At 45.4% G+C, this 25,331-nt stretch overlaps 1 protein-coding gene across 3 annotated transcripts in view; it reads left to right on the forward strand.

Moving 5' to 3' along the window:
- Positions 1–25,331, forward strand: part of HHAT (hedgehog acyltransferase) — a 477,149-nt gene that overhangs the window by 92,099 nt on the left and 359,719 nt on the right. For all 3 annotated transcript variants that reach the window (XM_088477541.1, XM_088477539.1, XM_088477540.1), the window contains exons 6-7: positions 5,610–5,822; positions 25,081–25,252. In XM_088477541.1, coding sequence (XP_088333667.1) covers positions 5,610–5,822; positions 25,081–25,252 — 385 coding nt within the window. The remainder of the gene's footprint in view (positions 1–5,609; positions 5,823–25,080; positions 25,253–25,331) is intronic.

Genomic DNA, 25,331 nt, shown 5'->3' on the forward strand with positions numbered 1-25,331 from the left:
GAGGGAAAATGTTCATTTTAACTGAGTTCACCCTACCTATTCAAGAGATAAAATGCTTGGACTAGGAGTCTGTCAGATTTAATTTTAAAGAGAATGTGGGGATAATTAGCCTGAAAAAGTTGGTGATATTGACGGATGACAAAAACACTGAGGTATTTTATTTTCTGTTTATGCCAGCAAATTGGATATGTCTCTTCCAAAGAAGACTTGACTAAATTGGAGATATAAAAGTAAAAACTCAGGGGGTGATTCAGACCCGGACGCTAAGCTGCGCTCTCTCGCTGCCAAAAGGGGCCGGGTATGCAAATTCGCCGATCGCACAGTGTGGTGTAAGGATGCCCTCTTTGTCTTAGAGAGCGACGGCAGAGTGAGCGTACGCCGGTATAAAGACGCCCACTTTTCTTTCTTAACACACGGCATCTCCAGGAAGTGTATTATTAATCGGAGCCATCGGATCTGCACGCAGCGCTTGAGGAAGACCCTACCGCAAGCACTGCGATCACTGCAGGCTGAAATACAACCAGGTGACATGTACAATGACGCTTCCATGCTAATTATGCACACCCATAAAACTCCGTTTTGACGCCCAGACACGCCTGCGTTCGCCCCACCACTCCCCCATTCACAAGCACCTTCCCCTGTTACCACCCACTCAAAGTAGCGCTCAGTCTTTGTGTTAAGAGCGCACGATTCCCGAACGCAATAACTGGTTTGCGCACTTCAATGTATATGCATCCGCAGACGGGCGACAATCGCCCATAGTGTGCGTCCTAGGCTTAACGTCTGGCTCTGAATCGGGCCCTCAGTTTTAGAAGTATTGATCTTATATCCAGAATATTGAGAACATAAATGAATCTCAGCAAAAAGGGACTGGAGTAGATTAGTTAGTGAAATGAGGACATCATGCGATTTTATTTTCGGAATAGCCAACTTTTATGCCAATAATGTTGTTATTACTACGAATCCTCGTTGCCAGTGGTTCCATGATCAAGGCAAATGTTTAGGGGGAAAGGGGGCAGCACTAAGTGTGAAGACGTAACTTGGTTAATCGTTACCGATGGTGTGCGATATAACGCTATTACACCGTCTAGAAACTTACCAGAAAAGCCCATAGCTCTAAGTGCTTCAAATGCAAAAGACCAGGAAATACGGTCAAAAGCTTTTTCTGCTTCAAGCGCAAGAATGAACTAAGGAATTTTCTGTGCATGTATGGATTGGACCAGGTCTATAACTCTATAGTGTTTTCTGGAGCCCAAGTGAGTAAGAAGTGAACCCAAACAATTAAGCAAAATTTTGGCATCAATTTTAGAACAACATTTAACAGTGAGATTGGTCTATAATTAGTGGGTGGGGTCTTTTATCAGGCTACTGGATCACCACAATATTAGCCAAGGTCAAGTCTGGGGCAAAGGAGGCACCTTGCAATATTTTATTAAAAAGGAGGTGAGGTGAGATGAGGTGAGGGGCAAGCTCCTTCATATACTTTTTATAATATTGAACAGAGAAACCATCAGGGCCCGGGGCAGCAGAGAATCGCATGGATTTAATAGCAGCGCATGTTTCTTCCATAGAGATGTCCGCGTTGAGCACTAGAACTTTTTTTTATATACAGAAAATATAGGCTGTCTGGGAAAAAAAAAAAAAAAAGACACTTTAAGAATGCTGTCAGCATATTAAACATCATGATTTCATATATTGTAATGGTATCATGTAAGCATTAGTGCCTACCGATTGTGTGCAGTGTTCTCATCCTCTCATTTGCTGTATGCTTATAGGCCCTCATTCAGAGCCACTCGCTAGCGGCAGTACGCTCGTTCCGAGCGATGTTCGCACATCTGCGCATGCGTACGGATCGTTATACGCATGCGCGAACCAGTCAGTGCGGCCGAAATTCATGTGCTCGCAATATAGCGAATGCCTGCTATTTTGAGTGACAGAATGAGGCGTATGTGGGTGGTAACAGGGGAAGGTGCTTGAAAATGGGGAGTGGAGATCCGAACGCAGGCGTGCTTAAAGGTCAAAACGGGCGTTTTATGGGTGTGCATAATTAATACAGCAGCATCATTGACCACGTCACTGGGTTATTTTCTAGCCAGAACTGCTCGCAAGTTTGTGGTAGCAAAAACCAACCACAAGAATAACGAGCAGTTCATACGCTGGTCGATGTACTCGATTAATCTAATAAATAGCGGACATGACGTATGGTGCGTGCGGCCAGGGGGCGTTTTTAACAAATAAACGAGCGTATGTTTTGCTCGCTCATTCAAACTTAGAGGTGGGAACAGACTGCAATTTGCGAACTGATCATTTGAATAGCCAGCCCTTGTTTTTGAACGAGCGAGCGCAAATAGCGAACGGCTCTGAATCAGGCCCATAATCTTCTGTTCTCGGTCTGTGTGATACTGGTTTTCATCTCTCTCCCTACCAGATAGTTGCTGCCCCCTGCAGTTATCTATCTTCACAGCCACATGTGAGGGACAGTCTCAGCTCAGAAGCTTATTATGACACTGTCTTTGCTTAATATGTGCATTAACCTTGGACTACACAGATAAACATTGCCACATATAATTCGGTGTGGTCATGGTTAGTGATAAAAAGTTTATCTAGAAAATACACCAAAAACAGAATTTGCATCCGGACCCAGATTCTAAATATTTGTTAGAAAGATATGTGTTTATTAACAGATATTGTGCCTGATTCAGCAAGGATCGCAACTGCGATTATGCACGCAATCGGACGATTGTTGCGTCCTGCGCATGCATCACAGTGCGCGTGTGTAAACCGGCCACTGCGATCGCAGACACTACGCAGACCCATCGCAGAGTGATTGACAGGAAGTGCCGTTTGTAGGATCATGGTTGACAAAAGGCAGGCGTGCCAGTGCGTTCGAACGCCGTTGCAGGGGTGTGCATAAATTAGGCACTACGATGCCATATGCAGCTCGAGTACTCAGTGCATGCGATGAGAGGTTAGGATTTTCTGAGTAAGGTCAGAGCTTGTGCAAGTGTGAGTGAGGCTCCGATTGTACTCGATGTTACCGATGGTTTCGCAGTCTTGCTAAGTATTAGTGACATGTGTAGGTGGGCGTCCTTATGTAGTGCTGTGACGGCATAGCGATCGCAATGGATTAGCATATCATCGCATTTTTCCTGTGTGCTGGGCTGCGGTGGGTCCAGGGATGCAGCCTTGCATAGAGTGCAATGGTGAGCGAACACCCTAATCACTGCCCCCTGTGCAGGTCATGATGTCGCTTTGCAGCGCTTCACATACTATTTTTTAATTTGTTTTGATTTTTTAGGGGGTAGGGCCAACCCTCCACCACTAGACCCCTTCTGTACCCGGCCTGGCCACACGCTTTACAGCCCTGACAATAATTACTGTATATATTACCCTATCACATGTACATACAGTAACCTACCAGTATGTTTTTTGTGTAGTGGGACAAAACTTGAAGAGAGAAAATAAAGTACCAACCAATCATCTACTAGCACTCATTTTTCAAACACAGCCTGTAAATTGAAAGTTAGGAGCTGATTGGTTAGTACTTTATTTCTCTTCACTTTAACTATCTCCAAGGTTTGATACATCTCCCCTAAAGCACTAACCAATCAGCTTCTGTCTTTTTTTTTTTTTTTTTTTTAGCACAGCTTGTTAAATGACAGAAGCTGATTTGTTGGTACTTTATCTCTCTCCAAGGCTTGATACATCTCCCCCCAGAGACTTATTCAAAATTACTTACTGTTATAATAAATGCAAAAAAAGGTTGTTTCACAGAATACAGTATTAGTTTATGGGTAAGCACACTTATGCAAACAGGGTATTGTAAGTTTTTTGTTTTTCCTCAAAATTACCTGTTTGTTTTTCACTTGGATGTTGTTGGTTACAAGGTCACAATACGGGCGAATAAGGGTTTGATATGATTTATCTCGATTTCTTGCTTAACATCACAAAAACCTGCAATGTCAGTCGTTTGGGTAGACCTTTATATCCTCTGCATATTTGCCAACTCTTCCCGGATGTCCAGGAGTGTCCTGAAATTACCAAGGCTCTCCCGGCCTCCCAACAGGGATGGATGATGGTATTCGCATTGAATTGCATCATTGTAACCCTACCCCAGCAGTACAATGGCATGGATCATGGCTTTGAATAGCTGGATATGGAACTATGATGATGCGCAGCCCTACCGCCCACTGTAACATGCCATGAATCGCAGTGAGGGACAGGGTCATGGTAACACATTCACGACAGCATGCCCCCTGCCCATTGGATATGGATGTCTCCACAGGGACTCTCCCGGCTACGAAAAAGATGTCAAGTATGAATCACTGTACATGCTAACCTGATACATTATGGGGCTTTTTGTTAAATAAGAACTGTCATCTACTCCGTACATTACCATTGTGTTTTCAGTGAGTCATCTCTCCATTGTGTAGAGGGACTGCCACCAAAGAAGATAGATTTACTATAGAAACTTTTCTGGAACAAATAATTAGATTGCTACCTAATTAATGTTTATATAGTAGTGAAAAAGAAGGCTAATAGGGGGAGATTTAAAAAAAGCTTGGAGAGAGATAAAATTGGAGGCAAACCAATCAGCTCCTGTCACTTTTCAAACACCGCCTGTAGATTGACAGTCAGGAGCTGATTGGTTGGTGCTATTTATCTCCAATTTTATAACTCTCCAAGCTTTATTAAATCTCCCCCTTCGTGCAATGGACAGTTTAGTATTTCTGTAAAATAATGCAATCACTGTGTTGCAGAGGCCAATTACATTTAGTTCTTCCCAAACATTCAGTGTCTGCAGTCATCATCAGAAGTCTAGGACGCCAACAACATGGAGTGATGGTGCCATTGGGTTATACTCCTCATTTATTATATACAGTTCATACACAGATACAGTGATCAGTTGCTAATGTAATTGTCTTCTTTTGAATATAAAAACTTACTTCTGACTTTTATATTTGGGAAACTAGATGACACTAAGGGCTTGATTCAGACCCGCTCGCTAGATGCGTTTGCACGCAGCAAAAGTATTCAAAACCGCGATCGCACGGCAAGGCATTAACACACCCACTATGTCTTAGCGTGCAATTGCGCTGTGTATGCAGACGCCCACCTGCCTGTCTTAAGATGCTCACTTATGCACGTCATCTCCAGGATGTGTATGTAACCATCGGTAACATCGGAAGCGAACGCAGCACTTGTGGTTGACCATACCCTACCGCAAGCACTGGGAGTGGTTCAGTGTGTAAAACAACCATGTGACATGTACTATGACGCTGCGTCTTAATTATGCACTCCTCTGAAACGGCGTTAAGGTGTTCAGGCATGCCTGTGTTTGCACCACCACTTCCCCGTTTCAAGCGACCAACCCCTGTCACCACCCACAAATGGCTTCTCCTGTCACTCATTATAGCGAAGTGGCTATGCGCAGTGAGCGAGCACTTTGCATTCGCCTGGACTGGTTCACGCACTGCGATGCATACGCATGTGCAGAATGCAAACATCGGCAGACTGCATCCTAGCGATCGAGTCTGAATCGGGCCCTAAGTCCATGTAACTGTACTAATGAGGTTCAAAAGCTAATTGTCACCTGTTTTTGTTTTCAGCGTGGGTGGTACGACAGTGAGAACGAGTACTATCTGCTGCAGTTCACACTCACCGTGCGCTCACTCTTTTACACAAGTTTTTGCTTAGACTTCAGCGGTTTCCAGGCAAGTGACGGCGTCAGCTACTCCTTCCCCTCTATGCTGGTCTACGTGTTCTATCACCCTCTTCTCCACAATGGCCCCATTATCACCTTCAATGAATTCACTAAACAGGTATGTGTCTCCTTATCGTATGACCTAATGCAGTCCTCTCATATATGTCTTGCTCTACACACGTGTAGTCTACCATGTTTTACAAACCAATCGTCATCTCAGGAAAGGGCTGGGCTCTAAGAGAGCAGGGTGCAGTTGCCGCCATGCTGTGTCTGAGTGCTCAATCCTATGAAGAATAAGTGTTTTTTTTTGTTTTTGTAAGAATAATTCTTCATATACTTATTAGTAACAGAGATTGAGGGTCTTCTTCTTCTTCTGAGAATGAAACAGAAAAAAACCATTTTTTTTGTGTTTATTTACACTGTGATATAGAGTATATTGACCAGTACATGCTATTTTATTAACTAGCTCATTCATTTAATGATTACTAAAAAGGAACATTAAATGAATTTTGTAGCAATATTTATTTTCTGCAGAGGGAGAGAGCTACATTGAAAATGTATGGAAAAAGGTGTGATATCAATAGGAACGAAGCAGCTTTTAAGTAATATTATTATCCTTTCATTAGAAGTCTATTTGCCCATTATATTACCACTTGTTAACAGCTTACTTCTAAGCTGGCTCATCTCTGCGCTGCATTAATCAATGTGACTGGGACCGTATTGCTGGCCTGTCCTAGGTCGGCATCTTCATCAGTCACAGCCAGTGGCATAGATGGTAGGGCACACTGGACCTCTATATGATTTATGAAGCACGTTGGATATGCACCACGCCGATTGTCTTGGTTTTGCACCTAGCTGATGTTCCAGGGTCATGCCTACTCAGGAGGCTTCTCTGCAAGCTAGAAGGGCTCTTAGATGGGGAGAGGTATGTACAGTAGTGCAAAGTGCTTTACAATCGCCCTTACATTAAATTAGACTTCATTTTTCACCTAAAATACAATGGAGTTAAGCCTTATTTGGGTTTCTTTTAATCATCATAGTGTGGAGACATCATGGCTGTGACAGTATTTTGTGTACGCAGATTTTTTGTTACATTATGCGGTGTGCCTAGAAATGTGCTTCTTGCATTGCAACTAATGGTGCAAAGGAATCCTATTAAAAAACTAAATTGTGATTTTATATCTGCCAGTTCAGAATTGGTACAAAATAAATTTTTGTGAAGTAAAAGTGTCTGTTCCGCCTGCCATGGAATATTCCTGATTATGGACAAACTACACCCTTATATTTCATATTAAATAAATAAATAAATAACTCACTCACTCCATCTCCTTCTTTCAGCTGGCGCGTTGTTGTCTCCAGCTTGCTTGGCAACGTTTGGTGAATATCTAGGCACACCTGCACAAATCAATGTACACAATTAAAGAGAATTTTGAGCATATATTGTGCTTTGTAAATGAGGACCACTGTTGACGAACTAAACTAAAGCAGATTATTGGGCAGATTCAATTAAGCACGCAGGCCACTGGAATGGCTTCCGACGTTTTTGCGCACTCTAACAGAAGGCTGATTCTGTTCGCAGCCTATGGAGGTACGAGCAGAATCAGACTACCATATCTGGCAGATAAATCCCATATGTTCTGAATGTATGGTTCTAAATATAATTTAAAAGCACATGGGCCTCCATGAGGTATGATGTGGGTGAGCATGACAGGTGTGGTATTATTTTTGTCAACATTTCTAATGTCGACATGCAGAATGCCGCCATTGACCATGTTGAAACCATTCACGTTGACACTGATGAAATGTTGAAATGATCATAATGTTGACAAAACATCACTGGTGGCTTAGTGGTGACTTACCGGGTACGGCAGCTCCAGCAGTGTCTTCCATGACCGGCAGAAAGACTTCCGTCGGATCCTGTGCGGCTTCTGTTGGTAAGAATATTGACATTGCGAACGTCATCATTCTGCACATGCCGACATTTTCAATGCCGACATCACAACTGTCGACTTTATGACTTAACTCCCGGCAGGATCCATAGGCTACTTTATCCTTTTCTTAAAACAGATTAGCAGGCATTGTATTGGTGTGAAGGAAAGCTCTATAGTGCAGTTTTGGCTATGGAGTAAGATGCTTTCATATGAGCAGTTGTTGCTTTTTATTGAATTATTAGCTAATAAGGAAAATAATGAATATCAACCTCAGCCCAAGCTAGGCTCTTTAAATTCTGGCCAAGCCCTCCCCTCTGCCCAGAGGAACATGTCAACTACTGAACGCTCTTCTTCTGCCACAAAGAACTATATGGAGGCTTCGGAACCCTACTTCCTGATATTACGTAACATTTGCCAGAGACATCAATTCAGCGCTGAGTCTAACTAGCCCTCTGATGTTCACCAAGAACAGCTGCAAGACAGGATGGACTTACCTGCAGAGGATTAGCAGGTTACAGTCCCATAGGGTACCACAGAGAGAGGCAGGTAGGGGGAAATGTTACATAAATAATTGAAGATGGTGTACTTAAGAAGAAACGGGCACTAGTATAAGTCTGGCACAGATGGAATAGATACTGTAGGAACTTGCACGTAGCAACAGAGCTGGAAATGCACTGGGATGAGAGGGTAGATGCTCACAGAGGCTGATGAGATACTGTGCAATGGCATATGCAGGAATTGGATGAGGCATTACAGGAGTAGTGTATGTAGCCGGAAAGATACAACTGAAATTAATTTGCAGTAACTTGAGGCAGTACACAGAATAAGAAGGACATTCAAACAAATGGCATTTGCAGCATGTTATAGATATATGTTATAGATAAAAACAGAATTCGATAAAAATATAATAAACGCTCTATGGTCAGATCACTCCACACACTCATGCCACACCACACACACCCTGACTTATCTAAAATAACAAAGCAGAGACATAGCATTGGGTGAAACTTGGGTCAGCTTTTTATTAAACTCAAAAACTATAGACCTATTTAATATCACCTATATAATGCACCATCTAACTATTTAGCATAAATTCTTACTCACTAAATTTCTAAGGCAAAAAATGGTGGCGGGGACTTGAATGGCCTAACAGAAACAACATGCTTATTAATATATAGTAAGAAAAATAATAAAACTGCGGGCCTGAACAGCCCGCCACAAAAGGGAACTTCTGGACCAACTGCCCCCTTTTTCCTTGCAACTCGTATGGTGCCCAGGCCTCCTGCCCTACCATGCGGGAATAACAACATGTGGAGCCCCCGTGCGTCCGAGGGGGACCGCAGCCACCTGGACCGGTGGTGCTGACTGCGCCCTCAAGTCCGCCCCATCTGCACGGGCAACTCCACTGAAATCAAGGAAAGATCCACCCTGCTAAACTTAAGAACAAGGGTCATTCAAGACCTGCCAACAAGGACAAGGTCCACCGCCGCCACCATAACTCAGTCTCCTACTCCCACTGACTGAAGATATCCAAACTCCTGAGGGCACCAAACAAATTTCTAAAGAAAATCTCTAGGCCGCCCCTAGACAGATGCACTCCATCGGGCCTATAATTTTGCCTGTCTACCACTGAAATGTTTCCATGGCGCACTACTGCACCGCCATTACTTACAATGGCTCTACCCACTACCGAGTTGATTCTCCGTCTCGAGAGCTCGATAGCCCCTGGGCGCTCAGCCCCTCTCCAACACAACCTCGCCACTATCTCCGACCAAATGACCCGACAGAAAGGCCACTCCCAGATAAGCGCCAACAACTCCCTCCGCATGGACATGCGCAAATCCAGGCATGTCCTATCCGTCAGGTCATTCCCTCCCAAGTGTATGACCAGGAAACGGGGGTACCCGAACCTGGCCACGGTGTTCCTAAGGACCTCATCCAATTGAGCCCAACGCATGCCCCGGTGCCTGATCCACCGAACATGCGCCAACTCCGGGATCTCTCTAGCCGACATAACCACCTCTGACCTAGAGAGCCAGAATACAAAAGAATGCCCTATAATCCAAATGAAGGAATCATCAAGACGACATCCTGGCAGGGAAAAATTTAATGAAAAATAGATTAATAAAACAAACGGTGTTATGTGCCACATTGGTAAAAATTTTAGGATCATATGCAAGAATATTGTTTTTTTTAAAATTTTGGTATCTAAGGGACGTGTATCACTGTAATGCTAGGCCTATTTGCACCTGTTTCTAACACCTGGCATGAGGGATGTTTGGGCAAGGGAGGATCCCAACTTGACTTGAGGCAAAAACACAAACACTCCACCGGCTGGCAGAAGCCAAAGTTAAAAAACCAGTGGTTAAACAAAAATTCCTCAAGACCCCCACCTAGGGCGAGTAGCTAGTCCCCAAGTTAGGATAAACAAAGGCCCGAAGCCAGGAGCAACCTAAGGTAACAACACCCAGCTCCGAACCCCCGCAGCACCTGCCGTCGACCATGTCCCATTGTCATAACACTGGTTCGTCTGATCCAGTGCAGGACTAGACGGGCCGACCGTAACAGAAGACGACCCAGCAAGCAGGTGCAACCCCCCAATACCCCCCGCCCGTGGGCAAAAGAGAGAACGCAAAGGACTGCCCCCGAGAGGCCGCCGAAACTTGTCTGTGACCTCCCCCGGGCAGAAACCCAAGCAAACCCGCGCCGGGCAAAATTAGGGGTGGGGGGCATTGCTGCATTGCACCTGCCCACAGCGTCCTAACAAAAAGGTCGGGCAAGGCGGGATAGGGCCGGCCTCCAACGGAAACCAGACTCCCACCTTACCCTTCCTTCTGTAACGAAAACGACGCAGGCCAAGCCTAGCGGCCCCAGCCTTGTTCCCGAGTAAGAATCATGAAAAGATCTTACCTCGAGACCTTTCCCTCAAGAGGAATCCGCTCCACAGCTCCCAAGAAGAAGGTATACCCTGTAGGTCCCAGGGGCCAGGGACCGGTGTGCTATAACCTCCACGCTGGACGAACCACCTGCCACACATAATTGGGACATAAGTCACCGACAACATTCGCCCAAGGGGCAAGTCTCTGAAACCTTGCCCACTCACCGCGCGAGACACCAATGTAAGAAGGAGCTAAACCGTTCAAAGTAGGCACACGAAATCGCGCAACCCATTGGCAAACATTTATCGAAATAGAAATCCTCGCCGATCCGGAACCCCATGAATTGAAAAAACCGAGGGTGGAGGGGAAGCAACCGGAAGGCTGATTCTATATCTACCTTGCACATCAAGGCCCCATTACCGAAGGAACGAATCAAGTCAAGTGCACTGTCAAAAGACTGATATACTACTCGACATAACTCGTCCGGTATAGCATCGTTCACTGAGAGCCCCTTCGGGTACGACAGGTGCTGAATAAAACAAAACTTCCCTGATGCCTTTTTGGGAACCACCCCGACCGGTGCGAGCACCAGCCCTGGGATGGGGGGTTCGGTAAAGGGGCCTGCAATCCGACCCAGCTCTACTTCCTTCTCAACCTTCGCTCTTAACACCGTCGGCATATCGCGGGCCAAACGAAGATTCCGGCCCGAACCCCCTTGCACTATGCCGACTATAGGAAGTTGAAAACCCGTAGAAAAACCTTCCTGCAAAAACCGTGCGACGCCCTGCAATGGATACTCCGCCAACCATAAAGCCATGGCTTCAACCCTGACGGGTGTGGGGGCTCTATCCAGTGTTTGAGCTCTACTTGTGGGATGGATCCGCGGGACCGCGGCTAGGATTAGCACCTTTTCCCCCGGTCGCACCCCCTGGTCCCTTTGCACAGTCCATGATGGGGTGGGGGCCACTGCAACGAATGCAGGTGTGTCGAAAACGACAGCGCGTCCCCAATGCACATTGCCCATTGTTAAAGACAAAGCATTTTCCATGTCCCAACCTGGAACCGGACCCGCGCGCCGACCCTCCCCCTGGCGCGGCTGACTGCCCCATGAAACCCCTTTGAAAAGATGGCGCCTCCATTTGCAAGCGCTGTGGTTGCGTGATGTTCACGAAAATCTCAACGTCCTTTGTTCCGAAGTCTATAATCTCCCGACCATGCTGCTTACAACGAAATTCTTCGTCGTAAGCCCGCCAAGCGCCGCTTCTGGAGTTAGTAAACATGTCATGAATCAGGTACATGTATCTAATCATGTGCATGTGTTCGTTGGGCCATGTATCTAAGTAGCAAGAGGCAAAGATATACATGTTCTTCAGCCATGTATGATAGGTCATGACCCCGTCAAGGGCAGCCCCCCCTTTTTTCTTTGCGGCCACCCAAATCTTCTTGCTTCGGCTTGTAAGCGCGAATACATTGACGTAACGGCCGCGCCTGATCCGGTCTCGGATCCTGGGCCGCACCCCACGAAGCACCGCTGTATTAGAGCATAACACCCCTTCCGAACAATCTGAGTTTACTGACATGCTGCTGCTGGACGAACGGTGCTTGCGCTTGTACCGCCTAGACCTTTTTCTGCCTGAACGCCGTGATTTCCCTGAGGAGGTAGAGGAAAGACTATTCGTACCCTGCTCTGACCTATGGCGCCTACGCTTCATGCTTCGCTGTGCCGGTGCTTCCTGACAACTGCTACTGGAGCCATCTATCCAATCGGGATCGATGGAAGACTCACCATCCGACTGGCCAGTCTCACCATCGGCGACCGCAGTCACGGCCCTCTCGCTTCCGGCTTGACGCTGCATATTCGAATCCGATAAGTCTTCATCTGCTGGGACACAAACATTGTTGTCTTGTACAGAATTAGACCGCCCTTGGCCTAGAGATTCCTCTGCGCCTGTACCTCCCAAGCCGTCATGCGACACCGGGGGCGCCAGGGGACCCATGGCACCGGAGAGCCGGTCCGCAAGCGCCGCAATGTGTCCGTCGCCGGCTCCCGAGGCAGTGTGCGCACTATTACGCGACAACAAGGGCACCAGTGCAGAGAGCAGGGAAGCACACAGAGTGGACACAGTCTCCGTGCGCAGCACCGCACTAGCATTGGACCCAGCTACAGATCCTGCCTGAGGCACTGGTGCCCCACGCACCACCTCTGCATAAGACCTGCGAGTAATCCTTTGAGCGGGCACACTTTCCCCCACCCCATGCGAAAGCCCCCTGTCAGATACCTCCCAATCTAGTGAAGCGGAGTCGCTGCTGTCGGAGGGGGACATGATGTGTACCCCATCTAGCGGAGTGCGCACATTTTCATTTTCACTGTCCCGCCTGTTCAAAACGTGGCCGCCGCTGCTCTGATCAGGCCGGTCCCCGAATTCCCCGCGGAGCAGGGAGGGGGCTGTTATCACCCCTGCCCTAAGGGGCCGAGCGCCCCTGTGATCCCTTGCGCCCGCCGAACGGGTGAACACGCGGAACGCAGAGGGAATATTAGCAGCAGCTTGTGGCAGAGGGAGGCCGGGAACAACCCCCCCGCGCCCGCTGACGCGCGCCGATGGGGAGGTAGGCACCATGGCCTTTCCCCGCTGAGCAGCGGGTCCCCGTTTTCCCGCTCTACCGCTAGAGCCGCCGGGCGCCGGGGATGCCGCACTATGTAAAGGAGGGGAGGGCAGCACTCCCCTCCTGCTGCTGGACTTCGTGCCCAGGGAGACACCCGGCCGCGAGCCCCCGCGCGAAGTCTGGCGCCCCCCCCACTCTGGGGCCCGCATCGTGGAGGCCAGCCAATAGGTTGCGACCTGCAGGCCTGCCGCGCACAGCCTTAGGGGACCCCACTCCCGCGGCCGCCGCATTGAAAAGGTAAGGGGCAGGGATACCGACGGAACGCCGGGGGCGATCCATGAGGAAGGGGTAAAGAAAGGAAGAGAATAAAAAGGGGGAAAAAGTGAAGAGTAGATAACAGTAAAAGTTAAGATATAAAAGGCTAGCAAAGGACAGAAAGGTATTGCAGGTCAATATACAAACAATGAAAACAATTAAACAGTATTATGCAAAAACACAGAGCAATAATCAGACAGTACTTCACCGTCAATCTCCAGAAGAAAAGAGAGGGAAACAACTATATTTTCCCACAATACACCCTGGGACAGGCTCTACCCCTAACCCAACTGATATTCTACTGGCTAGTAACAAAAGAACTTAAGCACCACCCCTCTACCCACTGCTCACTTTCTGTGTAACAGAGTGTGTCACGTGACAGACCAGAGGTTTATGACACTCCAGTCATACAGGGATGACTTCCATGTTCTTACTCATGTGCAACAGTCCATCAGGGTGGAATAGCGCTGCTCGGCGCAAGCAAGTCTTGTCATGTTGTAGCTTCACTGGGTGATTCAGAGCAGTGGGCACGGCCTCCAGCCACCACCCGCAGCCAAGCCGGGAACAACATGGGGTAGGGCAGTGGAAAATCCCATAAATTTTGTTTTACTTAAAGGAATTGGGAACTGGTTTCTTGGACCTCAGCGGAGAAGTCCTGGAAAACTGCAACTCTCTGCCCATTATACTCCGAAAGTCATTTGGTTCTGGCCAGCCAAAGAAAAGCATGGCGGACCTTGTAATGCAGAACATCAGCAATAAATGTGCACAGCGGCGCTCCAGACAGTAGAGGACTAGTGGGGATACTATGGGCACGCTCAATTCAAAACTGGGGGGGTAAAGGATTCTTTTCTAAAATCAGTCAACATCCACAATTCCAGTAACTGTTTCAGACAACCCCACAAAACAGACATTATTCCTCCAGAGGCGCACCTCAATGTCAGTCAACTTTTGCTGAAAAGCCGCCATCTGAGCCTCCAAAGAGGAGAGCTTGACAGGTACAGGGGCAGTGTAATCCTAAACCGTAGAGATGCAATTTTCAGTTTCCCCAATCCGGTCTCTCAGTTTTTGCATACCCTAGTGAATGAGGGAGATGTCAGCATGCACCTCTGTCCTGTCTGCCAGCCTCTTCTCAGAGTCAGTGATGGCCTGCAGCAAGGACAGGTGCATCCTGCACCGCAGCAGAAACTGGAACTGGAACAACTTTGCAAATCTTTCTAGCCTAGCTGCCACAGATCCCCGTGACTTAAGAACCATTAGGTAACTATAATAGTGAAAGCACGTACAGGAATCATCAGTATCAGGAATCAAAGCCACCTGCAGGAGAGTATCATAAGACTGGTATCCTCAATAATATGCAGTAGTGGTCAGAAAGTTGCGCCGAACTGCAGCGATGTGGCTGTGGAGAGCAGGGAGTATAACACTCCAGCTTCTTATGTCCAAAAGCAGCTTAGGGGAGACTCCAGGTTAGTATAGTGTAGAGGGTACTTGTATTTTGCAGCAGGGTCAGGAATTAGTAGCATAAGAGTCAGGAGCAGTCCCAGGCAGTAACCGCCTACAAAGCAGCCAGCCACAGCCACTGAGCGAGCGACTAACTCCCGTAAGTGCAGCGCTGACCAGGTGTCATCAGGACTCCTGATTGGCTGCCTATAGTGTGCAGGATTCCCATCTGGAGTATACACAGGCACCCTGCTAACCAGGAGTAACGGCCATTGGGGGGTGATGGTGCCGCCTACAGAGCCTGTGCGTGACAACACCGGTCGCCCATAGCTAGTTTCGGCCCTGGTTCCAAATATTAGCAAATATAATCAGGTGTTCCAGTTAAGTAACATTTTGTCTTAGGGGAACTCCCTTTGTACCAGACAGATGCACAGAAACATATTGAGGAAGCCACCTCAAAGAATAGAGACGCTTCCATCAGGCCACTGACTTTGTAATAGGTACAGAATGGACAACTCATCCTCTAACCAAGAGGGTGCCTTCACCCTTGGCCTTAGGTACAAAGTTGGAACTTCTTATACATTCCCCATCCTTCCTAAATAATGGCAGTATTTCATAATCAAAATTGTTCTTCTGGCTTTCATGTGTGCTTGCTTGCTGCTGACTTCTGGAAAACAGGGTTCACAAACCATTCGGGACCATAGAAGCTGACATTTCCCTCCCTTCAAGGGAAGCGTTTTTTCCTGATTTACAGATAACCCGAGTACTTACATACTGTTATCATACGTCCCAGCCACTACTTACTAAGGATATCCATGATTGAGCCCAGATGGTTAAGTCAAATTGACTGAGGTACTAATTAAGTCACATGTGCTCAAGCATGGATATCCCTAAAACCTGGACTGTAAAGGCGGAGTTTATGAACCTTGTGTGCTATTTTATCACTAAAATGATTTGTAGTGTTCATTCTAGCACCCTGAACCTGTCCCAACCTGTGCAGTTCCTCTATCCTGTCTGGGGTGTTGCTTTCTGCTCTGGTGTTTCTAACACACTCAGCTAATGCAACAAACTGCTGAGATACAGACCAGAGTGTGCTAGAAGCACCAGAGCAGAGAGTTACACCCCAGGTAGGAAAGAGGAACTGCACGGGTTGTGACAGATGCAGGGTGCTAGAATGAACACTAGATTTGTACTATCACCCCTGGTGTTTTCCGTACTGATATCAGCATACAGTATGTTCTCGGAATCAGTCAGCTGTTATATGGAATGGCTCATGGACAGAGCCTGCTTGGTGTGTGGTGATTGTGTGTGGTTTTTTTTTCTATACTTTTAAAAATGTAATTACAAAACATTTATTTTCAGAAAGGTTTATCTTTAATTCTTGGAGGCATCCATTAGAAAAATACATATCCTCAACTTCCTAATATCTTTTTCTAAGTTTTAATCTTCTCCCAACCCCCCCCTATCCTGATTACTCTGATCCTTTCACACTGCTTTTACTGCTCTCAGTTGAACCTAAACGATAATTTGCTATTTTTCTAAATGCGTTGCCATGACAAACAATTTCATATACATCTCAAATATGACATAAATAAGTGTGGGTGTTTTAGTAATGTATCCACCATGAGATTGTTATTAACATACAGAATTAAACTGAGGCAGTGTTATGGACCTGAGAAATCTGTTGGCTTATTAAAATTGTATAAATGCAGAGCATTAAAGAAAATCCCACTGATCCCTGAATCATACCTGATGAGCAAATAGGGCCGCAGTGAACTAAAAACAATCTGCCCAAACAATGCTAAGTTTGGGGTGTGCCTACTCCCCTTTAACTGTAGGCAGCAGCCCTTTAGGGTGCTGAAAATGTGGACTGTTATTACTTATGTTATGCTTAATCAGTAGAACTATGGGTATGCAAAAGTATATGCTAAATGTATATTTTATTACTATGGGCCGAATTCAATTCATTGCGATGAGGAATAGCCCCGGGAGGGAGCTCCCGCAGCTGTTCAATACACCGAGCTGTTTGGGAGGCTAAATGAAATCCGACAAAAGTGCCAGGTGTGCAGCTGTTTGCCGACCTAGCGCTGCGCTAACAGCCACACGCCCGGCACTTTATTCAGAAGGTACCGGTTACCGCGTCTTAACACCCAGATCCCTCGCTCGGCTCTTCATCATCGCACTGAATTGAATTCGGTCTAGTATCTCTATTTATTTGCATGGTTATTGTTGCTGGTCTTTCAAGAAAGGTAGAATCGGGAGATAGTTAGCTGGTAGAGCAGGGAGGTGGGTGGCGGCTGGTACTTGTAGTAAATAGGGGTAAGATCTAGTGACATCGCAGAGACTTCACAGGGACCTCTATTAGTTGGACCTTGTTTAAGTTCCAAGAGTTAATGCGTATGAGACAACAGCTTATACTCTGCATAATTATTCAGATGTGTCACTGCATCACAGACTAGAGCGGTACAAGTGACCATAGAAACCTAATACTAGATCCCCATGTATGGGGTAAATTTACTAAGAATTAAGATAGGTCGAGATGACCATCTCGGGTGATTTATTGATTTTTTTTCCTGCTTGCAAATATACTAGGTAAAGTCGGGTGAGTTAGAGAGAGATTTCTCTCATCTCCCTCGTAAAACTCAGGTGAGATAGCAATCTCGAATCAAATCACCATCGGGCCAAATCAGAAGTACATTTCACCTAAAACATACATCTCTCAAATTTACCAAAAATCGGGATGACAAGCTCGGGTGAGATAGGAGCAAACTCTCTGTCAAAATCACTTTTCAAACTCTCAACTCCCTGAGTTGCGAGATGGTCAGAAACATACACAAATTATTGTGATTAGTGTATGTTTCTTTCTGTAAATGGTTAAAATAGGGTTAATTTGTAAAAAACATGACGTGAGGTCCCCCCCAAAAGACTGACCAGCCTTGGGCTTGCCAGCCTGTCCTGGTTCTTAATTTACAGGGAAAAAAATGTGTAGATTTCCACTGTAAATTACGAACCAGCAACAGGCAGCAGGGACAGAGCTGGTTTTAAATATACGGAGAAAAAAATTGACGTGAGGTCCCCCGTATATTTAAAACCAGCCCTGGACCCTTTCTAACGGGGGACTGATGCCACAGCCAGGGGTGCCCTTTCACCGGGCCCCCCAGCCGCAACATCAGCCCTGACCGTTAGTCAGCCCAGGCCTGGGGAGTTGGGGACCCCCCCAATAAAGGGGTCACCCTCTCCAGGGCATCCCTGGCCTAGGCTGATTGCCCGGGGATATCCCCACCACCCCTGGGTGGTGGGTGGTGGGTTGATAGTGTTAGGTGTAATGTAAAAATTTGAATTTTCATCATTGTCTTTACAGTGGAGCTACAGGTCCCAGCAAGCCTCCCCCGCATGCTGGTACTTGTAGAACCACAAGTACCAACATGCGGGGCATTAAGGGCCCACTGGTACCTGTAGTTCACCTGTAAAGAAATGGTTAATAAAACACACAACACACGATGAAAATAAAGCTTTAATGCATCCATAAACACACTTACACATACTCACCAGTTTCCAGATGTTCATGTGCCCTTGTCAACGTAAATTATCCCAACGAATTACCTGTAAAAAAAATCCAATACTCACCTTTATGTCCCCAGATGTTCTCCGCAGAAATCCAATGCGGGCTCTGGAGGCTTGCTGGGACCTGTAGTTCCACTGCAAAGACAATGATGAAAATTCTAATTTTTACACTACACCTAACACCATCAACCCGCCACCCACCACCCAGGGGTGGCGGGGATAGCCCCGGGCAATCAGCCTAGGCCAGGGGTGCCCTGGAGAGGGTGACCCCTTTATTGGTGGGGTCCCCAACTCCCCAGGGATCCCTGGCCTGGGCTGACTAACGGTCAGGGCTGATGTTGTGGCTGGGGGGCCCGGTGAAAGGGCACCCCTGGCTGTGGCATCAGTCCCCCGTTAGAAAGGGTCCAGGGCTGGTTTTAAATATACGGGGGACCTCACGTAATTTTTTTTCTCTGTATATTTAAAACCAGCTCTGTCCCTGCTGCCTGTTGCAGGTTGGCAAGCCCAAGGCTGGTTAGTGTTTTGGTGGCGACCTCACGTCATTTAAAAAAAACAAAAACATTTATCTATTTTTACAAGTCTTAACACACAAGCAGCCAGCACATCTCTCACTGATATGTGCTGGCTGCTAGCTCGGGAGAGATTTGCAGAGAGAGAACACTGCAATCACTAATCTCCTGCAAAACGAGTTACTCGGGAGAGATATCTCGTTCTGCTTCACCATCGGCAAGCTCGTTTAGCCTCAAATCGCCAGTTGGTAAATTTGGTAAAAAATAAGGGATTAAATCACCCGAATTTTGGTTAGTACCAGCGAGATAAATCACTTTGAAAATCGGGACCATCTCGAATCTTAGTAAATTTACCCCTATGTGTCAACACAAATTCCTTAATAGCAAGTAAAGCTGAGGTGCTGGTGTAATGGTGTTGGTGGGGGGGAAGGGAGGTGGGGTTTGAGTATGACCAATCCTACAAGTTCTTTTCTCTAATGTTTTATTTTGTTATGTTCATTATGGGACAATGCAGATTTACTATGTACGTTCAATTCTCTGTGATTATGCCGTGTCTGATTCAAAGTTTCTTGCTGTAATTCTATCTTGTTCTCATGTTCGCTGTGTATATTTCGAACTGGTTCTCTTTTGATTGTAGCACACCTTGTTAATGCTACTGTTGTTTATCTGTTTGTTGGATGAATGTTGTTTTCTTTTGTAAAACCAGTAAAATATAAACAGGATGTACCTTTGTGCTATTACTTTCCTTATCAGTGGCCGTATAGAATAGAGTGAGGTTTAGGAGCTTCGTATTAAGAAAAAAACTATTTCTTCTGAACTTGTTCAAATCAGATATTTGATAAAAAAAAGGCTCCTTTCAAAGTTAGTCAGTGTCCAAAGGGGTTAGTTACAGATGTAGGGCTCAATCCAATTAGCTGCAAAGGGTGCGAGTTGCCATTGCTATAGCGTTAAAACGCCAGCAACGCCACCGCATCTCGCAGCCGGCTCCGAGCACGAATTTGCACAATTTTGCTTGGAGCCATATTGGGGACATGCGAGCATTTATGTGCAAGTTTGGGCTGTCGTAAAGTGCAGTTGTTGCCGCGTTGACTCGCAACCGCAAGATTATCTTGGCTAATTGGATTGATCCCGTAGAATGGCTGTTGGGTCATATACTGTAGGTGCATAGTGTTCTCCTTTCATCATCTGAGTTTACAATATAGATCATAGATCTATCATCGCCTAAGAAATAGATTCACTGCCTATTCTGCCTACACAAAATTACAGAATGACAAAAAGTAGAATATCTGTAATACCCCTTTCACACTGCCATGAAGTAAAGCAAGTTATTGCACATGAGCGTGCAGCAACCCGGGTTGCTGTGCAGTGTGAAAGAGGCCAGTTGAGCGACCCGGCATTTCAACTCAGGTAGCGAGCAGGGTTGAACACGAATTCAACTCTGCTCGCGGTGCAGTGTGAACAGGTAACCTGGGTCGAGGCGACCTGGGTCCCGTTCACTGCATAGGGATAGCCAGCGTTTGGAGATGATCTCATCGCCAAACATCGGCTCAGTAAAAGTTGGGGGACAAACTTAAAAACTAGCGAAATAGACTCCAGGGGGTCCCCTGTGTGCAGGTGTTTGCATAAGGTGCGTTTTTTAAATTTTTTAGAACATCACTTTAGCGATTTTCTTGCACCCATGCTTGCACCCATTTTCATGTACCCCAAATTTACTGGGATTACTTATTTAAGACAAAAAAACATCCTAAATGCTATTCTTCACCACTTGTGCAAAGACGCTAATTAGCAGCAATTGAGAGCATTTCACCACCCAAATACCTTCAGCAGGGCTATTCGGGGGTATCTATAGTGATCCCCCATGTCAGTGCATATTTTGTGGGGTGTCAGATTTGGGGAAATCAGCCTGACAGCACTTTTCGCCTGGTTGAGTTTCGCCAGGACTCATTATCGCATCCTTTGCAATTGAATAGGGTGAAAAGCGGGGACTAGCGCGATACTTTTCCGGAGGCAAAACCAGCGATGGTGGTGGAAAGTCCGGGACTTTTCGCTGTCAATTGAATATGGACCTTAATCTTTCCATAATGGATATGATAATTTTACCTGGCAGCAAAGTGAAGTTCTAAATCTGCAAATCTGGCAGTGGCGTATCTATAATGGGTGCAGTGTGTGCGGGGCCCCGCACCACGCTCCCTGCACCCATATTATTTTAAACTTACCTGTCCGTGGTCCCGCAGTGGGTGTCAGCACTGCTTAGAGCACCGGAAAATGGCCGCCGCGGCCACTTTTCCCGTGTTCTGCGCATGCGCAGTAGACTCCGGGCACACTCTAGTGCCTGGAGTCTACTAATGCTCCGGTGGCTGGCCAACCGCGTCAGTCGGCTGCCGGCCCCCGGGAAGAGAGGAGGGGGCCCCGCACTGGGAGTGCACGCGTGCCCTCTCCTCTCTTAAGACGCCCCTGAAATCTGGGACAAGTACTGAGCTGGCTGACATAATTCATTAACAAAACTTTTGTGAGCTGCAGTCATTTAAATCAATTTGCTTTTAAATACATGCTTAAAATCACTAATATGTGACTTAAAAACCAGATACTGTTCATTCGAGTTAATCAGAGATTGTATTGACCTTGCATATTCCAGTCACATACTGCGTAGCCTTTTGTCATTGCACATGTATTACTAGTCAGATATGTTAGCATATTAATCACATTATATGTTCTTATCCCTGAACAAGTGTTTACATAAAAATAACCAAAATGTCATCTGCTTTGTTGATGAAGGTTATAACTTTGGTTACGTACATCTGCTCACAGCGGTTCCTTTGAGCTCTGTGTTTGCATGGCACTGTTTCCGCTAATATATGATAGTTAGATATGGTAATTTTGTTGTTTCTGAGCATCAGATTGATGTTCTCTGAAACCACATCAAATAATTAGAATTTGCATGTCCTGTGAATTTATTTTGGATGCCATTGAGTGTCTGATCCTTTTCAGGTGCAAAGCAATGTTAAAAATAAATTTCTACAATGAAATGTAATTCGTAAAGTTAGATCACCTTCACATATTCTGGTGTAAAGGTAAACATGTATACGTACACCTGTATATATGTGTGTTCCCATGGTATAAAAAGAACAATATCTCATAGCCGCAGGTGTGCCAGTATCCGTAAGAGTCTTTAAGGATATAAAAAATCCAACACTGTAATATTCAATTGTGGTGTTGCAAGGTCCGTCTGTGACTGCTCTGTTAATGAGACTGAAGGTCCTTGTAGCACCACACAGCAGCACAACACAGAATTGTATCTATTTGTGCTCCTAAAACAACATGTAGACGCTTCCTATCTGATGAAGTGAGCAGCAGGCCCACAAAACTTGCCATCTATTTGTATTATTGGAAACTAACTGCTTTTATGAAACACTGTCTACTCCAATACGGGAGAAATAAATCAGAATTGAGCTGTTGCAGCAGGGGTGGGGAACCTTTGATATATATAACATTATTCGCTGGCCCGGTGCAGGCCACGCCTCCTCCGCATGACTTCACATGGAGGTGGGACCACAATCTCCGGTGATTACAGCAATGCCCGGGGAGCTGTAAGGGCAGCGCTGTGACCGCCTGAAACGTCCTAAGGATGCTCCAGGCGGCACTACTGCATAGATTCTGGCAGCAGGGTGCTATTCTAGGCACAGTGCTAGCCAGATGAGGCTAGCAGAAAAAAACTGGAGGCCAGACCAAATTATTCCGGGGGCCTTATACGGCCCCCTGGCAGGAGGTTCCCCATCCCTGTGTTACAGTGTTGGATTATTTATTTCCAGAAAGACTTACTGTCATTTTACCAGCACACCTTCGCCTTTGAGATACCTGTCTTTCTTCTGTCCAGACTGAGGGGATTCTGGATTCCCTTTATATCTCAGCAAACTTGACCGGTTATCTCATTTCAGAGGAGTGTCACAGATTTTACATTTCTCCTTCTTTCCACAGTGTGGTATATTTAAATGTTACTTATGTTATTCTTATTCTACAGTGTTTGAAGCCGTTGTGACTAGAACTGTGTAACACCAAAAAGTGTGGGCATGCATAATAGTAACACATGGGTATATAATATACTGAGTCACATTGGCACACATTGTGATGCAGCCACATTTGTGAGGAATTGTTTAGATGCTTCTCTCTATTGGTTTGCAGTACTTTGTATAGACACCACCACTTTATGATAACATCACTCACGCAGAAATATTCTGTCTGATGCTTCAAATACAATTAACATACAAATAAGAATTGTGGAGTATAAGGATGAGTTGCTATTAAAAAAAAATAATAATTATGAACGGGTTGCGTTGCCATAGATATTGATTAAAATATAGCTGAGAAGCTGAGGAGAAGAGCTGGCTATCCTCTGAAAAATAAAGAAAAGTAGAATTCTAACTGGTCGTCTCCAGGCAATGAGACATAAGGGCTGATTCTGAGCAGAACACAAAGTGTAGCGCTGGTAGACAACAATAATAATTTAATAATCACAATATACATACATGCACATAAAACATATAATATGATATACCTGATAGATATCTTTTATATTAGAATGCAAGCTGCTAAAGTAATTTGGGATGGTGAAAGTTCCTTCAATATAACTTCCCTGAGATGTGTCAGTCTTTCCTGATGCCAACAATGCTGGATTTACTATCTTATGCTAATGACAGTTTCCGTATGTCTAATGCGAGGATCCGTGCGTCTTCAACTGTTTTTCTGTCCATAGCCGCAACTGTCATTATTAGTATCGGCACTTGTATGAGTCCCATGCTACTTGCAAGAGATCCACCTGAAACGGGCTTCCCTTCTCCACACGCATGACTCTGAACAGCATGGAAATCTAGCTACACTCCCACCATACTCCCATGACACTACCACATGATGGAACAGTTCTGTGCGATTTCATGATCGACGTATAGTTCCTGCCCTGAAGCACCCGTTTCACAGAAATATACAACCAGCAAAGATCCGTCTGACTCAAAATAGAACGGAGATACGCAAAAATGCGCAAATTTGCTCATTCGCTGTATGCTGGAGAATAAAAAAATATGCTATGTATTCTTTGAATCAGTGAATTGTTCATTGAGAGGGATTTTGGCACTAGAAGGGCACTCACATTAACTTCTGCATTACTTTTGGGACAGAGTTGCCCCGACATGCAAAGGAAGGCAACACAGTTTAGGTTATGCTCCAAAACGGTGTATCTGAGCATTATTTATGGGCTTGGTTCCAATTTAAAATTGTGTTAGCATTTTGTGGTGACTTTAATATGTTTCAAGGCTGGAGTCAACTTCTTATAGTACTGTACTTCTAAATCACTACTAGAAACAATTGCAGCATAAGAACACTGAGTGACTTTATGATGGCACTCCACTCACTTCCATGTAAGCGTCTTCCTTTTTTTAAGGTTAAGTACACACTTCTGAATTGTGCAGCTTCGGCTGGGTCGGCAGGGTAAGAGTCATAGGGCATCACTAGATCTTGGGAGGGGCCAAAAAGCCTTTACAAAAATATACTTCTGAAAAATAACATTACATGGCAGCCCTCTGAGCCAATTTCCTTAAAGTCTGAGGGGTGTGCAATGTTCCATAGTTCAGAAAGTTTAAATAAATATACAAAAAGCATGCATAGACAAGCCCTCCTAGGGTGAGGATTTGTACTACACTTGATCTTTGCCAAAAGACCAAGGAGAGTTGGTGGGAGACTGTGTTATAACCAGATACATTTGTAAGCATAAAACTGACATTTACTCTCAGAGCTGACTGGGCATATACTATACAATTATCTACAAGATATCTGTATAATAATGGACGTTCAGACAAATTGGTTATATGAAACAAATGTAACCAATTTGAACAATCGTTTTTGTCCGATTACCAGTGTTTAAACCATATGATCGATTGTCATTTGCTCCCATACATTACCAGATTTTCATTCCAACCAGCCACATTATACAGATCTCTGACAGATAATTGTATAGTGTATGCCCAGCGTTAGAACATATTCCAGATCTCTCATTGCCTTTTGGAGAAATATATTTAAATTCCGTGAACTTTAAAAAGCTAGGCAACATGTAAATGGGCATAATCTGAATTTATACTTTTTATTTTCAGATGCAAACACAGGATACACAATGGCCGAATTTCACTTTTTCTGGATTGGTCACAGATGTGTTTCGCTTACTTCTGTGGTGGTGTCTGGGAGAGTTGATGATTCATATGATGTATATACATGCTATATATAGCAATATTCCTACTCTTGAAGCAGTATCGTACTGGACTCTTGGTGAGCATAAATGACCAGTTCTAATGTGATTCATTTCAACTGTTAATTTTAATAACAATGCAGAACACCATTAAATTTA

The sequence above is a fragment of the Taudactylus pleione genome, unplaced genomic scaffold (assembly GCF_031769625.1).
Source record: "Taudactylus pleione unplaced genomic scaffold, aTauple2 ptg000201l, whole genome shotgun sequence".
Taxonomy (NCBI): Eukaryota; Metazoa; Chordata; class Amphibia; order Anura; family Myobatrachidae; genus Taudactylus; species Taudactylus pleione.